General features: G+C 33.5%; 3 protein-coding genes across 4 annotated transcripts in view; all 3 read right to left on the bottom strand.

Annotated features, from left to right (window-relative positions):
• LOC132909782 (proteoglycan Cow) overlaps window positions 1–3,059 on the bottom strand; it is a 230,102-nt gene extending 227,043 nt beyond the window's left edge. Inside the window, exon 1 of the mRNA XM_060964873.1 lies at window positions 2,676–3,059. Within this exon, the coding sequence (XP_060820856.1) occupies window positions 2,676–2,777 (102 nt within the window). The 5' untranslated portion in view covers window positions 2,778–3,059. The remainder of the gene's footprint in view (window positions 1–2,675) is intronic.
• Window positions 3,060–5,576: 2,517 nt separating this feature from the next.
• On the bottom strand, window positions 5,577–8,864 carry LOC132909794 (inorganic pyrophosphatase). Of its 2 annotated transcripts, none has more exons than XM_060964891.1 (8): window positions 8,657–8,864; window positions 7,570–7,805; window positions 7,026–7,112; window positions 6,888–6,951; window positions 6,755–6,817; window positions 6,463–6,676; window positions 6,269–6,378; window positions 5,577–6,013 (listed from the first exon to the last, which is right to left on the bottom strand). In XM_060964891.1, the coding sequence occupies exons 1-8, from the start codon at window positions 8,847–8,849 to the stop codon at window positions 5,982–5,984; spliced, it is 999 nt and encodes a 332-aa protein (XP_060820874.1). In that variant the 5' UTR covers window positions 8,850–8,864; the 3' UTR covers window positions 5,577–5,981. The 2 variants fall into 2 exon arrangements, with proteins under 2 accessions (XP_060820874.1, XP_060820872.1); XM_060964889.1 differs by lacking the exon at window positions 5,577–6,013 and adding an exon at window positions 6,033–6,190.
• Window positions 8,865–10,006: 1,142 nt separating this feature from the next.
• Window positions 10,007–15,892, bottom strand: LOC132909790 (venom serine protease Bi-VSP). Its single transcript, XM_060964883.1, has 7 exons — window positions 15,732–15,892; window positions 14,719–14,804; window positions 12,066–12,347; window positions 11,254–11,556; window positions 10,978–11,079; window positions 10,755–10,906; window positions 10,007–10,426 (listed from the first exon to the last, which is right to left on the bottom strand). Exons 2-7 carry the CDS (start codon window positions 14,798–14,800, stop codon window positions 10,271–10,273), a joined length of 1,077 nt encoding a protein of 358 aa, XP_060820866.1. The 5' UTR covers window positions 14,801–14,804; window positions 15,732–15,892; the 3' UTR covers window positions 10,007–10,270.
• Window positions 15,893–16,822: the final 930 nt, after the last annotated feature.

Here is a 16,822-nt window from a genome sequence, read left to right as displayed (position 1 = left end):
CAAGGCCAGAAGCGTAAGCTTGAAACGCAGCGTAATATGATACGAGCAAATAACAAAAAAAAGTTTTCCTATTTGTTGACGTTCGAAGTACCTCGCCGAACGCGCAGTTTAATCCCATTATATTATTTCTTCCAATGATCAACAGAAATGGCGCATTTATGCTTCTATCGTGTGGAAATATTGAAAGAAAGAAGTTTCAATTGAATATATATGATTCGTTGTTTGAACGTATAGAAAATCAAATATGGCGTTCTAAGTTCATCCCTAACGTGGACTTCGTTGATAAAGATACATCCTGCATGGAATGTTCCGTAGCACGTAGGCGGTACTCAAATGTGAAAAATAGTTGACCTTATACGGTATAAATAATTCTATAGTTGCAGTACTAACTTCCTGCTACATTGATAACGTCAATTTGCTATAGAAGAGCGATATGATACAACGTAAAAAAAGGTGAGCTTCTCCAGACATTGATTTGCAATAGAAAATTGAAAATAGAGAATTATTGGTTACTCAATTATTTAGCGCTGGAAATGTTTTCTATCTTTTACAATTTAATTGATTGGCTTTGGACTTCATGATCTAGAAATATGTTAAAGCAATCCTACATTGAATTATGACATTTTCAATAAACGGTATAATTCTATTATCGAATAATTATAACATTATCATCTTCATAAGTAGCTCGCTTCCAGTATTAATTTATACAAACATCTGACAATTGACGATTTGTAAAACGTGTCACTCGCCTAGCGAGTTAGCGATACAATCGTTCGTACGTAAAATAAAAAAGACGTAGCAAGGGCTAAATTACACGGTGTTTCTTTCTTTGTCTTTGTTACTCGACTCACTGCATTGCAGTCGAAAGCATACTTCGGGCTAATACTCTAAAAGATTTACATGTACTCAATGGCATATGGTGCACGCACCATGGAAACACTATGCGTAATGAAAGATGTACGTACTTATACACACGCGTATATTATACATGCATAATTATTTGCGATCATGATGTTTATCTAACCGAGATCGGGCGTATAGAAAGTGACCACGCCACGGTCCAGGAAAAAAAAATAAACAATTGGACCTATAACTCGCATTAGACCACTGATCCAGTTACGTGAAAGTAAAAGTGGCTGCATTGCGTGCTCTCTAGCCACCTAATGAACAGCGGTTATAAATGTGTATTTTATGGACGCTGTTAAAGAAGGTTGCCGCCAATTATATTTCGTTATGAATATGTGAAGACCACGCACGAAAAAAATACCAAGGTATTTTACTCATTTCCTGGCCCTTATGTCACTTGATAATAAAAGAGAAGTATTTCGGTATGAAACGAAATGAAATGAAAGATATAAATCTTTGAAAATAGGTGATAAATTCACAAAATTTTGTAAGACACGAATAATACTACTATAATTCCTATGTTAGTTTAGCTATATCAATATTAATCCGCACAAGCAATGTTATTAATATTTCTGAAATGTTCAAAAAACTGAAAAAAAAACACATATTCAATCCCAGAATCGAATGAGAAGGTGAAATTGATTGACGACATATTGAATTTTAAAATTACTCCTCCCTAAAAGACGGTCATATTTTACACCTGTGGTCTTTATATACATACAAACAAAAAATTACAGACAATTTATTGTTCGTTGAATCCTCGATACCTTGTTATAAATTTGCTCGGTTTAAGAATCGAAAAATTGTATTCACATTCGATGGATAATGAGTTGAAAAATAAACCATAAAACATACCTGAACCGCGAGATGGAAACAAAAACAACGTATTATTTCATTCAGCGACAGTTTTACGATATGTTCAACCTTCGACAACCGTTTTACATGAATCGTATCCTTGACGGCACTAACTAACAAATTCGATCGAACTTTTCAAACTGTTCCGTTACATCTTATGACTAACTTCGCGAAAAACATAACCACTTCGCTAGAGAATCGCGAGTTCGATCTTCGTTCTATCGATAAACGAACGACAGCCAACCGACGCGTTCCAATAAGAATCGTTTTACCGCGTCTTCGGTTCCACTAATAAAACAAAGCATATTGCGTAAACAACACGCAACACGGATTCAAACAACAGAGAATCGATCGATTCACGATTATGCTTTTCCGTTTCGAATCATTACACGGAAACAAGAACCAGCACTGGGTGCTTTTCAACCCAGCGCGCCTTTTCCATTGAGTGGTTAAAAAATGAACTTAAGCTATTACTGAATAAAATTATTTTTATATCGAATATTGTACTTTTCACAAGTATAAACATCACTTGCTATGTTCTTCGTAATAGACTGTGGATGTTTATACAATTTTATATTTCTATGAACATAACTAAAAGAATAGGATGTAAATAAAACTTTGTTTCGTCCACTGACAATGTCATATGCATTCTGTAAATTTTTGCACCCGTATATTCCCCGAAAACGCATAAAGACCCGATGGCCAGTTACAAATAAGAAGCGCAGGAATACGCCCCTGATCGATTTCATTATTTATTTACCAGAACTGCTATATGGTCCACTATGCAGTGTATTAATGCGCTTGTCGGATCTCCAAAACGCGACGTGACATGTCAGCTAGCCGGTGGCGGTCGTTGCGCGACAAAGGCAACCAAGAAACGTCGTACAATCGTAAATAACTATGATTGAACTTACCTCTTCGGCGAACTCAAAATCTCCGTCGAATTTCCGTTTGCACCTCGCCTCGCTGATTAGAACCAGTAGCATCGTGGCCACGAACATCCAGGAAAATCGCATGGCTCTTGATCCCGCGGGAGAGCACCGTCCACCGTGAACCGACGAAACGAGGAGACGCCGCGCAAATTTCCGCAAAACACGTGCACCGTCACAAAATTCGACAACTAAGAACAATAGAATCTGTCCGCGAAACGATGACAGGAAAACGACGTTGAAAAGGCGCGCACGTAAACTCCAACACGTTCTGCGTTACCCGTGTATCCCGCTAAGCGGAAGCGTACAGTTCGACGGTCGAACGAGTTGTGACTGCGCGAGCTGAGTCGAGGCGACGCCGCACTACCACAGACGCGTGCCCGCCTATTGGTCGGATTCCGGCGAATGTGGGAGAGGGACGGTAGGGGCTGCGGGCGGTTACCTATATAAGCGGGACTACCCCTCTCACTCTGTTCCTTTTCCACGAGATACGGTACAGCTACGTCTACCTCGGCGAGTCTCCGGTAGCAAGATTCGCGCGAGCGCGTGGTACACTGCGCCAGTCAATACCTCCACTTGCTCTCTCGGTTCACCTAGCCGGTATCGCCAGTGAGTTGACAAGAGAAAAAAAGGGCGCGGGGAATTCGGCAGGAGGGCACCAAGAAAGAATCCAGTCCCCATCCAGCATCGGATACTCGTCCAAACTGACCTGGCAAGATTCTCCTTTCTTTTTTTTCCTTTGTACCGTTTTCTTTTCTTTTTTTTTTTTATTTTTCTTTCCTCTTATGTACTTTCTTCACGAACCCGCATCAGATTAGAGACTCTTTGATGAGTGATTCTAAACCAGAAACTCCTTAACTCGACACCTCGTTGCTCGAGGTTTCATTACGTTCGATGACGTATCGTGTTTTGATAGGAGTTGAACCGATATTCGCTAAAAACCTTAGGGGTTTTGTTGTATTATTTGGAAATGGAGATGTAATAGAGCGAGAACAAAGTATGTACGTATTACCTGAAAATGATCTGAAGATGGAAACACATTTTTCGTTTTCAAAATTGCGGAATTAAAAATTCCGTAATAAATGATCCGGCTATAAATGAATCTAGTTACTTCCATTACTTTCTAGATTAATGCTTGAAATTAGTTGTTATAAACAATTTGTGGAAGGAATTGGATTTGACGGTGATTGACATCGATTATTACATCTGTCGTTCGAACTGATGCAAAAAATGGCGGGAAGCAATTGGAAGGGTGGGGATAAAAAGTTGAGATGGACAACCTATCGGAAAACAACAGTTAAATTATTTGTCAATTGAGTGAAATCGCGCGACCAATTTCTGAAACGACTTAAAATCGACACTGTAAAATTAAATTGTTATCGTTATTGAGCTTTTAAAGGAAAGTTAATATTATCGCGACGAGCTCAATGAGATCCTCGAGTAATAGTAAAATGGTGTGTATCTACGTTATGGTGGCTGTACTTTCTGGAGTTACGTTCAAAATTTTAGTAACGCGGGATACAAGTGGCAGGTACTTTCTACCATTTCGTTAAGTTTCATCCTTTCTTTGAAGGTACTTAGAGACATAAAAGCAGGCCTGTATTTCGAGTGAAAAGTTGTCGCGGCAATTTGTCTTACTATTTTCTTACCGTGCAACCTGGACTATATCTTAACCCCCGCCCACTTTCCTGGCTGCTGAGCTATTTTCCTCGGGTGGAAGTGCACGGACACTTCCCGTGAGAGTAGAAACCAGAAAGACAACGTCGCGCAGACATCTCCTCTATAAAATAGATCGCATCACCGGGAAATACAAAGGGGGAGATATTACTAAACCAACTCGAAGGGGTGGCTACTTTATACATATTTGTTAAATATTGCCTTTCTTTGCGACTGTCTTGCTATGTTGACCGCTATTTGCTACAGCGGAATCTCGGGATTACGATATTACTTGATCAATCTTTCTTTTTGATATTTATTTAACTTTGTCCTCACGATGGAGAAATAAGGCGTGGTTTACAATAACCATAGTACAATATATGCTCGCTTATTTACCCATCTCATCTTTCGTACTCTTTACACTTACACCAACACTTACGAATAAACCGAATAGAGATTGAAGTTATAACAAAGAACTATAATATTGTACAATTCTGTAACTATTCATTTTTCTTTATGAAATGTTAATGAAATTTTTATTCTTTTTTTTTATCTTTGAAAAAGTTTAAAGAGATTTAAATATTATTATTATAGCAAAAATGTTTGTGAAATTCTATATGTATTATTGATAGATGAGATAACTTAGTTTAAAATTACTTTTAATATTTGAGATGGTTCGATTTCTCACTTCGATGTTAGATCTCGCTTCTCTTAGGAATTTATTGTACCAAAGGGCCAATTCGTCTCCCCGGTTCGGAGATGTGTGTCCTGCAGGACGATGTATACTCCTCGCGGCTCATATGTTTAGTATACTACGAAACAGACTCAAATGTCTCCTCAGAGACTACTTCATCGCGGAATGTAGTAGCTAAACACGCATCTTCGACACGATCACACAGTATAAGTAAGGTTCTCTTTATAATTAACACAGCATTTGTGCTTTTATTAGATATACCAGTAATTTAATTCCAACTCAGCTGATTAGTCATCGATTTTTTAAATCTATTAATCTAAGTATAGATTTCAAGGTAATTATGTAAATTTTCACAATATAGTCTCTTCGTTCATTTCTTTTCTTTTTTATATTTTTGGAAGTAGGAAATAGGTATACAGGGCTTAAGATCTTTCATAGAAAATATGAAATTTAAGTCGCAAACTAATTTATTGCATCACATTGGATCTGTAATATAACAAATTGTGGATGAAAAATAAATTTATTGGTTTAGAATACCTTATTCGTGAATATCTATGGAAAGCTGTGTCACAACCTTTAACAAGAGTATATTTAATTCCTACTACCCATTACATCTGTGTGTACGTACAGTACAGTAACAAGAATATTTCAACACGCTGTCAAAAAGTACTTAAGGAACTTTGTACACATATTTTCCAATTTGATAATTACAAACGTATTAAAATAAATAATAAGATACATGTACGCTTGACTGCGCGTATAAGTTACTTGTTTCGGTACTGCAAGCACATGCAATAGCATTTAAATACTATCTATAACTATCGAATGTATTAAAACTTATGGTGTGGGAACAATACGTGGTATTCCATTATGTGCCATAAAAACAAGCAAGTGTATGTAAGCATCAACAGATGTATTGATGTGAGGATACCCCTTTACTCTCACTTAAGATGCACGTAATGCCATTTATCGACTGAAATCAAATAACAAAATATTTTAATAGCAATCATTTAATATCAACGTATACAATGCATATAACAATCAACAACACATACAGAGAACAAGTAAATAATGAAACTTTTTTAGAATTAATATCTTGAATATGTTTATAATTTATGTTGTAGTAGTTCAATGAAGTAAAATTTATCAACTGTAAGTAAATCAAAGCTGCGTGTTATTTGAAGTTAATTAGATAATTGACACAAACAAACGAATATTTGTAACTTACCAATAGGATCTATTGCTTGAGCCTCCAATGTTCCTGGAGCCTTATCCAGTATTTCTTCAGCAGCCTCTGGAGTTACTTTAAAGGGACTGCCTATCACGGTTGTATTAGTGCTGTGCAAATTATTTTTATTTGTGTAATTTAGTGTCTGAAATGAATATTTTTATTCAAATAAAATATTTGGGGAATTTACAAACCATGCAATTCCTCCTGCAGGAGCTTCTCGTTTAATGAGATTCTGCCAATGTTGATTTACTTCCTCTACTATATGCAAAGCAAAGTCTCTTGGTTTTGCCTCCCCATTAAATGCAAATTGATTCTCTGGTTTACCATCTGGTATCTTATAAATCTTGAACCATTCAATTGTAGCTTTCATTAAACCAGGATAAAGCTTTTCAACGTCAGATATATCTGTAAAAAATACCATAAATTAGTAAATAAATCGGAGTACGATTAATCTAATCATCAGCTATAGAATATTAATCTTACCATTCATTTGATCTGCTAAGGGGTCATTGACATCGATAACAATAATCTTCCAATCAGTTTCACCTAAAATTAGCAAAAATAAGATAACATATCTAAAAAAATAATTCTTAATTACTTATTCAATATTACACACCTTCATCAATGAGTGCAACACAACCCAAAATTTTTACCTTCAAAATCTCTCCTCTTTTAGCAATCTAATGACAAGAAGCATTTTATTAAGTGCAAAGTAAAATTTCTCATTAATTGACTTTTAAGAAAAATTCCTTACCCTATATCCTATTTCAAGGACATCAATGGGATCATTATCTCCTTTACACTCAGTGGCTTCATCCAAGACCTCGGGATTTTCCCATGTCTGTTTAAAAAGCAGTATTTCTTGACTACTTTATATTGCAAAATGCTTACAAATTTATTTATCAAAATACTTAAATAAAAGAGCAAAAGTTAGTAAAGAGTATATATAAAACTAAATAGAGAAAAATTGAGCATTGTACAATAACCACTATAGATAATATGGTCTTGAACCCAGACTAAGAGTTTACATAAGCTATGATAAGACATTGTTCACACACTTGAGTAAATGTGCAAGGATAGAAAAATGTATATGTGTCTATACCATGCAATCATCATTCATTTTACATCAGATTAGAGCCAATAAAATTGATGATATCATTTTATAACCATTAGCGAATGTCACAGAAGGGGAAATGCATCATCTTTATCATATTGTAATTACATATCTCTTTGTACTCTAATTCCTCATATTGATAACATAATGCCTTGATAATAGTTTCATCAGAGGATTAAACTACCTGTGGTAAAGCCCCATAGTTCCATATGTATCCATGATGAGGAAAACAGTTGGCAACATATCTCAATTTGCCCTTTTTAACATCTTGCTTGATAGGATTTAATGTTTCTTTAAGATTGATCTCCATCTTTGCATTTGTCCATCTTGGTATCTCAACAACCATATTCACTATTTTATTATCTTCATCAGCATAAAGTGGAATATCATGCATGGGTGAAATTGGACCAGTATCATTTCCTATAACACATATAGCACATAACTCGTATATAGAAATATATTTCTTCGTTTGATTTTCTTTTTACAAGAAGAGCAAGTATTCAAAAAAAAAACTGTAAAAAAAATTAAAGTTCAAACAAAGATCTGATATATATAAATAAAATGCGCTAAGGAGTATTGGGGGAATTTAAACTGATATTAAAAGACGATAGACTTAACTTTCCAATTTTAACAGAGAAATTACGTCATACATAATAACGCAATATGTAAAGATCATAGACAAGCGTGCAATTTTTTGCGCAACACGTATTAAAGAAATGAAGACGAACGCGCAAACTTCAAACTTGTGGTACCTTCAAACGGATCACATTCAATAATTAAAATATCAAATAGAATTGAAATAACACTAGTAAAAATAGGAATGAACTATAAACATATGCGACAAATAGGAAACCGAACATTTTTTTCTCATTAAAAGCATTCGATCCTTTCACCAAAGCTAGATATAACGTTCATATTACGCGGAACTCGTTCCTATAGAAATGACGAAACTCTTACTCTAAGAATGCAAATACGTTCAGAAAAACATTGGCTTTCATACATTAGGATGCAAAAAATGCTTACGAAAAACTAAAATGTTATACATACACGTTCGAAGAAACGTGTTTCATACTCAGTGTGTTAAAATATGTAATTTCAATTTTCAAGTTGAAAATGATACAAAATATAAGAGTCATGTTATGAAGAACACGAGGTCATACGATGATATGTTCAAAAATTTTAGTGAAGTATCCGGTGACGACATACTAACGGTCGTTGAGAAAGTCGAAAGACAACGGTTTAATTTTAAGGTTATGTTATTCCATACTTACTGAAATATATTCTGTAATCAATGCTGTTCGGTGCACCCCTTTCGATCGTCGTGTATGACATTTTTCTCACGTATTTTTCAAACAGAGAACACGGTCGTGACTTACTAATAGTACCGGTCGTTACTAATCTGAGCGGAGTAGCAAGTTTATTTAAACTGCGGTAACGTAACACGTGCGACGTTATCAACGACATCCTGACATCTAACGTCTATATTACGTAGCAGGATTTCCTTTGTGATAAAGCTCTGCTAATCTATTATCACGACAATATCTTTTTTACCTCGAAGACAGTGAAATGGTAGAAATTAATTTCAAGAGAAGTTTTACAATATCTTACAATGGTATTTTTTACTTATATAGCACTCTAAATTGATATTAATATCAACTACAGTGAATGTGAAATTCCAATCTGTAATCTTTTAAACAATGAATCAGATTTAATGATAATCGATAGTGAATAGTATCAATGAATTTTTCGTGGTCATAGTCCATAGATAATCTCTAATGCATTAAACGTAAAATACTTATTGTTATAGATAGCTGTACAAACGCACCTAGTTCAATGATATTTTAATTATCCCGCCCCTTAATTATCTATTCAAATGTAGTTTTAATTCCTATTACTGCCTTCAGTGTCAGAATCTTATTCTACGCATTCAAGTCGGTAACACTGAAAATAGCAAGAAGAAAGGTCGGTATGATCATAATATAGAAAAATGTATTATCGCAGCCTCTTGTGTGCATTTTTGTTTCTATAAACATATGTATACATATACATATTGTCTCGAACATCCCATATATATATATATATAATATATATAGTATATAAATATATATATTTATCAACTATGACAGTGTTTTCCTTTGAACATTGAAAGGTGATACAAAAGTAATGTGCGTCACCTACACATGTATCTACATGCAGTAACATACGAACAGATTTAATAGTATAAACTTTTTCATTTATCATCATAGTTTGGAAATTAAAGTGTCTTGTAAGTATGTGTAATGTGTAATCTCTAACTATACCTTTCCCTGAATGGAAAGTTCTCTTACATCTAACTAAAAATACAGAAAGAGAATATTTAACTGGAAAGTGATAAAAACTTGGAGGATGCACGGGATTGCATGAGTACACAGGACGTTTTCAGCGAATAAAAAATAGTTTTGGAAGACGTGAGACTTTTCTTGTGTTTTATGCACCCTCTGTGTCCAAACTTCCAGAAGCTCTCTATCTTATGAAGTGTTTTAGATTAATCCGAAATTTGGTATGTACATACAAGAAGTATACGTTCTACGTGGAATATTTAATCAGGCTCTTGATACATCAGAAAGAAACTTTATAAAAGCTTTGCGAAAGTTGATTTATTATTACCAAAAGTAATAGAAATTTAATTAATATTTGCTTATCATCTTTACATAACTAAGTCGTGGACATTTATCGTGCGTAAAAAATTAGTGTCGTTTCAAAGTTACATTTCGTGCATTTTGAGACTCTAATTTGTGTCGTACAAAACAATATAAATTTGAGCTGTCTCTTATTTTCACAATAAGAAAATCCAACTTTACTTTTCGTACACGAAAAATGATATTTATGGAACAGTAATAATCGTATTATTGCATCGCTTGGAGAATGAAGTTAAGGTACGATGTGACCCTAGTGTAAACGCCGGGATATCCAGCCACGGCGCACTTATGACCATAAGACACAACGCCTATTTGATAGAAGGTGAATTTCTTTGGTAGCATCAGTGGTCCTCCGCTGTCACCCTGAAACGGTCGTTAAATTTTTAATCAAGATTACTGAAATATTTCAATCGAATTATATTGAAATTATACTTATATACAGTAATAATCTATTATTAATTTATGTATTGAAATAGTCCAATCTATGACGTATATGTCATATGCATTTTGAGAAAAACTAAGATTAGAAAGAAATTAGATTAAGTACTACAATGATGTGCGAGAAATAGGCAAAAGTATTAAGTTAACTTTATCTAATATTTTTAATATTTAAGAATTCAATTTGACGTTGATTTGAATTGACGTATTTTCAGACACTGTATAATTTATGGTAAATTTATTATTTAATTACTTGACAAGCATCCTTTCCGCCCTGAGTGTATCCGGCGCATAATACATTATTGGTGACATGTGCAGCAGCAAATCTGGCATAAGAGTTCTTGCATTCGGTGTTGCTAATCACTGGCACTTGTACTTCCATTAAATCGTCACTGCCTGGTCCATCTACAAAGAAAATGAGAAAAATATTTAAGGCGGGAACTATTTCATTTTATTGGAGAATTGGTATCACTTACGATGTCCTAGTGATCCCCATCCAGCAACGAAGGGATAATAGCGTTCGAAGTTGTTATTTCGAAGGGTATCCTCTACGGGAAGACAAATGGGGTATACGTACTCTGAAAAATAAGACAATAAGTCATAGTGAGCGAAACGAATGACGAAAAGTATGAGAAAAAATTCAACATATTTTACGATACAATATATGAAACAGTAAGAAATTTGAGAAAATGATACTTCGCTAATCTTCGATAGTATAAATATAGGCAACTCAACAATATTTGAAAACTTACCCGTAAATTGCACCTCTTCCACCAATTTAAGAATGGCGATATCATGTTTGGTTACCCCGGAAATATAATCAGGATGTATTATTTTAGATTCGATTTCTATTTGAACAGGATGCGCTCCATCGTCATCTCGTACTAGATTTAAGTCACCGATACGAACCACGTACAATTCATTGACTTCTGCACAATGTGCTGCGGTTAAAACATGCCTAGACGATATCAAGGAACCGCCACACTTCCATAGTGGTTCAAGAACTGGGTTTCGGGGATAACGAAAACCTAATGCAGCGATCCATGGCCAAGCACCTCAAATGCAATAGTCATTGGTTGTGAATATACGTAACTTCTTCTCGCGTAATGAATTAAAAACTATTATTATCCATTCGATATTCGATGATGCAGAAGTCGATAAGTACATACGTACAAATATTCCCAAATAGAGATTTGATTAAGAGAGAAATTGAATTTTCACTTCAATGGAATAAAAATTATTAGATAATTGTATATAATTTCTACTTGAACTACACTGAATTCTAAAGTTCAAATATGTAATTTCTCCCCTAACAGTTTTTCATCTCTATCCATATTATTACTCCTATATCAATCTTTAATTTCAAGTAAAAATATACTCTTTCTAACATGAAGTAAAAGAAAGAAGTAATTCAAGTTAATAAGTAAAGTTACTACCGATAAAGTCCTAGTATTATTATTTAATTTAATTGAAACTTACATTGATGTACTGTTTAGTGCCTTTAAATTTTATTCTTCGCAGTAAATCGCTTATTATTAATCGGAAAGAAAGATGTAAAACGTACCAAGTACAGCTGGGTTACCACCGACCACTCTGTTATGCGTAATGTTGCTAAAACCACAGTGTGGTGGACGCAAAGGCCCATACTTGTTTTCTATCAAAATTCCTCTGTCCTCCCTTTGTTCGTTCGGACAACAAACGATCGGATCATTATTCTCATATTTACACACTGATTGCCTCAAAAAATCGGCAGCTGCATGACCCTGCGTCTGCAGCATTTCCAGCAGCGGTTTACATTGTCTGATACTGAGACACTTGCCTGTTCTGTTGTTCGGTGTGGTACATTCTGGATCACACAATTTTAAAATAATACATTTATAAAAAAAAAAAGAAATTATTATATCTAAGAAATTGACAATGGAGTGACCAATTAATTCGTCTTCTCTGATTAACTTATTAAATAAAATTTTAATAATAATGTATATATATATTTTATGTAATATTAACCGTTACTGCTGATACTTCGTTCACGTTGTATATAATTGGATTACGTGTTTCTTCTAAAACTAACAACATAGTTACATTGCGGATACTTCATTCGTCTTCATAAGTTTAGCACGGCATAGTTATTAGCACGATGACAATACAAAAATAGAAAATATGAAATCACCACATAGCATATAGTAAATCAGCATATAATGTAGCATATCTTTGGAATATCCTTATATCATAATTAACTTCATTAGCCACTAAATAAAAAGCTTCGAGGATTATACAAATGTGAATTCTTGGATAATGTCGTCTTGTGTTGTTACTTTTAGATGCACGATAAATCCTGAAATCTTGAAATAACGTAATCATAAACATTCTTGCTACGATCAAAATGTATATGTTAATTCTCATTAAGTAATGTTGTCATCGGCTGGTTTCTCAGAACATACAGCGAAGGATACGTATTTGCCTTTGTGTAAACTTCGTTGCGCAATTTCCTGTGCAAGATACAGGCTACATTCCCGAACGAATTCGAAATTAACAATATTGAAGCGCGATACTCGGAAAAACGAATGTACATAGATAATTGTATGTACGTAATTCATGCACTAATGAACAATACGGTTGTAATTACATCCGTGATAGAAAAATATCATCGTAAAACCGATATGATTTCATGGAAACGCGTCTAACTTAATATCTGGAAAGTATCTTAAGTAAACTAACTAGTGTCTGTTATGTCTTATAAAATGTAAATTAGCATGTAATAGAGAAACCTTCGTCAATTAGATTCGTTTCAAACTTCACAAATAAGTAGTAGAAATAAAATTTGTGATTGGTTTGGAATCAATTCCAAGTTTCCTTTAATATTTATCTTTGAAAAGTCCAATTCTTTTCACGATTATACAAGTTACTAAGACAATGTCTATATTAGTAATTTATTTATTTTGCATTAATCGTGACATGTTAGTTGCATTATGCTATATGTCTACATTAGTAATTTATTTATTTTGCATTAATCGTGACATGTTAGTTGCATTATGTTATATGTCTACATTAGTAATTTATTTATTTTGCATTAATCGTGACATGTTAGTTGCATTATGTTATATGTCTACATTAGTAATTTATTTATTTTGCATTAATCGTGACATGTTAGTTGCATTATGTTATATGTCTACATTAGTAATTTATTTATTTTGCATTAATCGTGACATGTTAGTTGCATTATGTTATATATAGACTACCACAGAGGAAAAATGATAATCTTTCTGTTATTAGTTTTCTGATTTTAATGTCATTTTATAAGTACATTTTATAAGTACTTTAACATGACATAATTGTAAATGAGAACAACCAATTAGGTCCAAAAACATAAGTCTGTTACCAAGACTCTTATTAAATTGAACAAGCTTTCCAAAAATCAAACGTGTATATTAACGCGAACTTATTATTTGACTGATTTGACTGACACCCGAAATTGGTGAGATCATATGAAACTTTGCTTTTCGCGGTTCAGTGTATAAGAACGCGTCACCGATTACTCAACTTTCGATATAAAAAGCCGATCAAGTCCACCGGATTGTCCTACAAACACGCATTAATGCGTAAGAGTTAGTCATCATCTGGATAATAATTATCTGAAGAAACTTTCAACGTGAAAATATAAAATTTTAATTGATTATATATTGCGTTAGCCATACTTGGAAATAAGGTAAACCTTCAATATCTCATCTTTCTAATATACATTTTCTTTATCTTGGGATAAAAATATTTTTAAAAATTTAGGAAAATTTTCAGTGATCATTTTAAGGAATTAGAAAAATTTTTGACACAAAGGTGTCATTAGAAATTCTAAGAATGTCTTTGTATCTTTATCTTAGGTATTGCGCCAATAGTTTTCATTACTGTGATGTAATATTTATCACGCTTATTTTGTACGTAAAACGAATCATTGGAATATTCCCGAAGCCAACAAAGCATTTTTCAAAAGTTAAACCGAAAAAAATTGACGTGAATAGTTAAGTGGAATTTTTCTATTAACTTCCTGACCAACCAGGAAATAAAAGATCATAAAAATTGTTTCAATATCTTAAGGTCACGCATAACTTCTTTTTTCATTGACGATTACCAAACAGGTAAAATTTCGAAATTGTACGAAGGCTACGTGACCAGATCGTATTGGAATTTGAAGTGCATGGAAAAAGACAACTAAAAGTACAAACCTTGAGCTGACGCCACGTGAACTAATGGATGCAGGAAAGCAATTAACGCCAAACATGTGAACAGCATCTTGGAGCCCATCATTGTTCTGAAATAAAAAAAAGTGACGAATTGAAAAGACGCAGGACTGATAGCGATCAATGAATTTAATAAAAGAAACTTGGATCCCATTATGATCCAATGTTCTGGAATAAAGAGCGGAAAAATGTGACGAATTAGAAAGATGCGGAACTGGTAACAATAAAGGAAACTTAGTTCGTATTATAAATTGAATTTGCATAAGAGAAGAAGCACGATCACGCGAATTAGATCGTAGGAATGATAAATATCATCGACATACGTTTCTGTGTAATATCACTTTTGAAAATTATTTAGTTTAATACTAGAACGATCAAACTCGTCGCTGAGAAACTTTCATTTGTGCAAATTACTAAAAAGCAGCATAGTAGTTTTAGTAAAATTAACGTTGATCTTTGTTGAGTTAGTAAGATGACTACAAGAAACTTAGAGGGGAAGTACAAATAGAAAAATCAATAATTTCAGATGACTTTTAATAGAAAAATCTGGATACTTGTAAATATCAAAACACATTTCTATACGTACATGGGAAGATTCAGAGATTTATATCAAAATTCTTTACAGAACTTCGAATCTTATTGTGTTTCGACTCCTACTTACCATACCAATCTTGAAAAAAAGATATAATTGTACCAAGTTCCCTCTAAGTATCTATTTATACCATCACCTTGTCCCTTCATTTACAATTGTATATTATGCAGTATATTTAGTCGCACACTATAAGCCGATAAACGCAGTACTAAAATTTATAAAATAAAACTAACGTGGTAACAGAAATAAAAACTTTTGCACATAACACATCACATAAAAGTTATTTGCACGATAAAAACTGCTTGCTCGTGTAGCACTGTTGCACGTGCAACTTTAATTGAACTTAAAAGTAATTGATCTGTAGGCACAAAATTATCAGAAACCAATCACGGTAAATCTTACGAACCTTCTACTTACACACTTGATGGCTAACTGAGAGATGCCAGTCAACGATGCTCACTTTTACGAATATTTTGTAATGCCTCGACAGTGGTGCTTCACGCTGGCGTGACAATTATCATATGTTAATAGGATGTGGTACCTCTCTGTATATAGTATTTACGCACTCGAGAGAGATTGCCATTTCGTTATCCCTTCTTCGTCAATCAACTTCTTCTTTATTATATCCCTACCACAGATGCTTCGTATTTTCTTACGAATACTTCGATGGAATTTCCTTTGTTGCTACGTTCGGGGAATCGAAGATATATTCGAGTCGGGGATATTTTACGATGCCATTAATTAAAACATTCTTAGTTATAATTTACGATAATCAGATTATTTACATCATAAATTGAAAAGCCTATGTCGCATAACACGTTATATCAGACGCATTTGCATAGCTAGTTTTCAAAAAGCTGGGGATATACGAATTATTAAAAACATAAACGAATATTTCGTTGCTATTCTGGGAATCTTTATATTCCATATAAACGTAATAAATCTTTAATATATATTGTGATGTATATTCTGTACATTATCAATATAAGTTTTAATCATGCTGCTTGGATTTAAATCTTCTTACTTTTCTTCTCTTAGTTACTTAATTTCTTAATTTACTTTATTTTTATTTAAAGATTTAATCTTTACTTAATTTCTCTATCTTTCTGTATTTTCGGAAAAATTACTTAAAAGATTAAGAATTGCTTGCTTTATTTTATTTCCGATTAGTTAGGATTTGATTATTTCAGGTAAGGTTTATTATTTATAACAGGTTGTATTATTTATTTACTATTTAGGAGTTTGTTATTTTAAGATTAGTTCCTTTTAGGATTTCTTATCCTTCGAGTTTCTGTTGCAGATATTTAGGTCCTTTTCAAGATGTTTTATTACATTAGAATTTATTCGATTAAGATGATTTAAAAGTTGCACAATGTACAAAGAAATAATCGTGTAAAATTTAGATTTATGCTTTACACGTATTAAACACGCGGTAATTTCAATGTCTATAGCCTCGAACGTGTTCTGATTAGTTGTGCCATTGTCTGTGACATTGAA

The sequence above is a fragment of the Bombus pascuorum genome, chromosome 8 (genome assembly GCF_905332965.1).
Source record: "Bombus pascuorum chromosome 8, iyBomPasc1.1, whole genome shotgun sequence".
NCBI classification, from domain to species: domain Eukaryota; kingdom Metazoa; phylum Arthropoda; class Insecta; order Hymenoptera; family Apidae; genus Bombus; species Bombus pascuorum.
The sequence above is the reverse complement of the archived record's forward strand: the minus strand, read 5'-3'. Positions and strand labels throughout refer to the sequence as shown.

What these genes read in the sequence shown, in the direction of transcription:
- LOC132909794 (XM_060964889.1), bottom strand. Translation starts at nt 8,849, where the DNA reads ATGTCGTTGATAACGTCGCACGTGTTACGTTACCGCAGTTTAAATAAA. An exon ending in CTTAGCAGATCAAATGAATG is followed by an intron (nt 6,677 to 6,754) that starts GTAAGATTAATA and finishes TATTTTTTACAG; the next exon opens with ATATATCTGACGTTGAAAAG. An exon ending in CCTGCAGGAGGAATTGCATG is followed by an intron (nt 6,379 to 6,462) that starts GTTTGTAAATTC and finishes TAATTTGCACAG; the next exon opens with CACTAATACAACCGTGATAG.
- LOC132909790 (XM_060964883.1), bottom strand. Translation starts at nt 14,800, where the DNA reads ATGATGGGCTCCAAGATGCTGTTCACATGTTTGGCGTTAATTGCTTTC. An exon ending in TCACGTGGCGTCAGCTCAAG is followed by an intron (nt 12,348 to 14,718) that starts GTTTGTACTTTT and finishes TGTGTGATCCAG; the next exon opens with AATGTACCACACCGAACAAC. An exon ending in ATGGGGATCACTAGGACATC is followed by an intron (nt 10,907 to 10,977) that starts GTAAGTGATACC and finishes TTTTCTTTGTAG; the next exon opens with ATGGACCAGGCAGTGACGAT.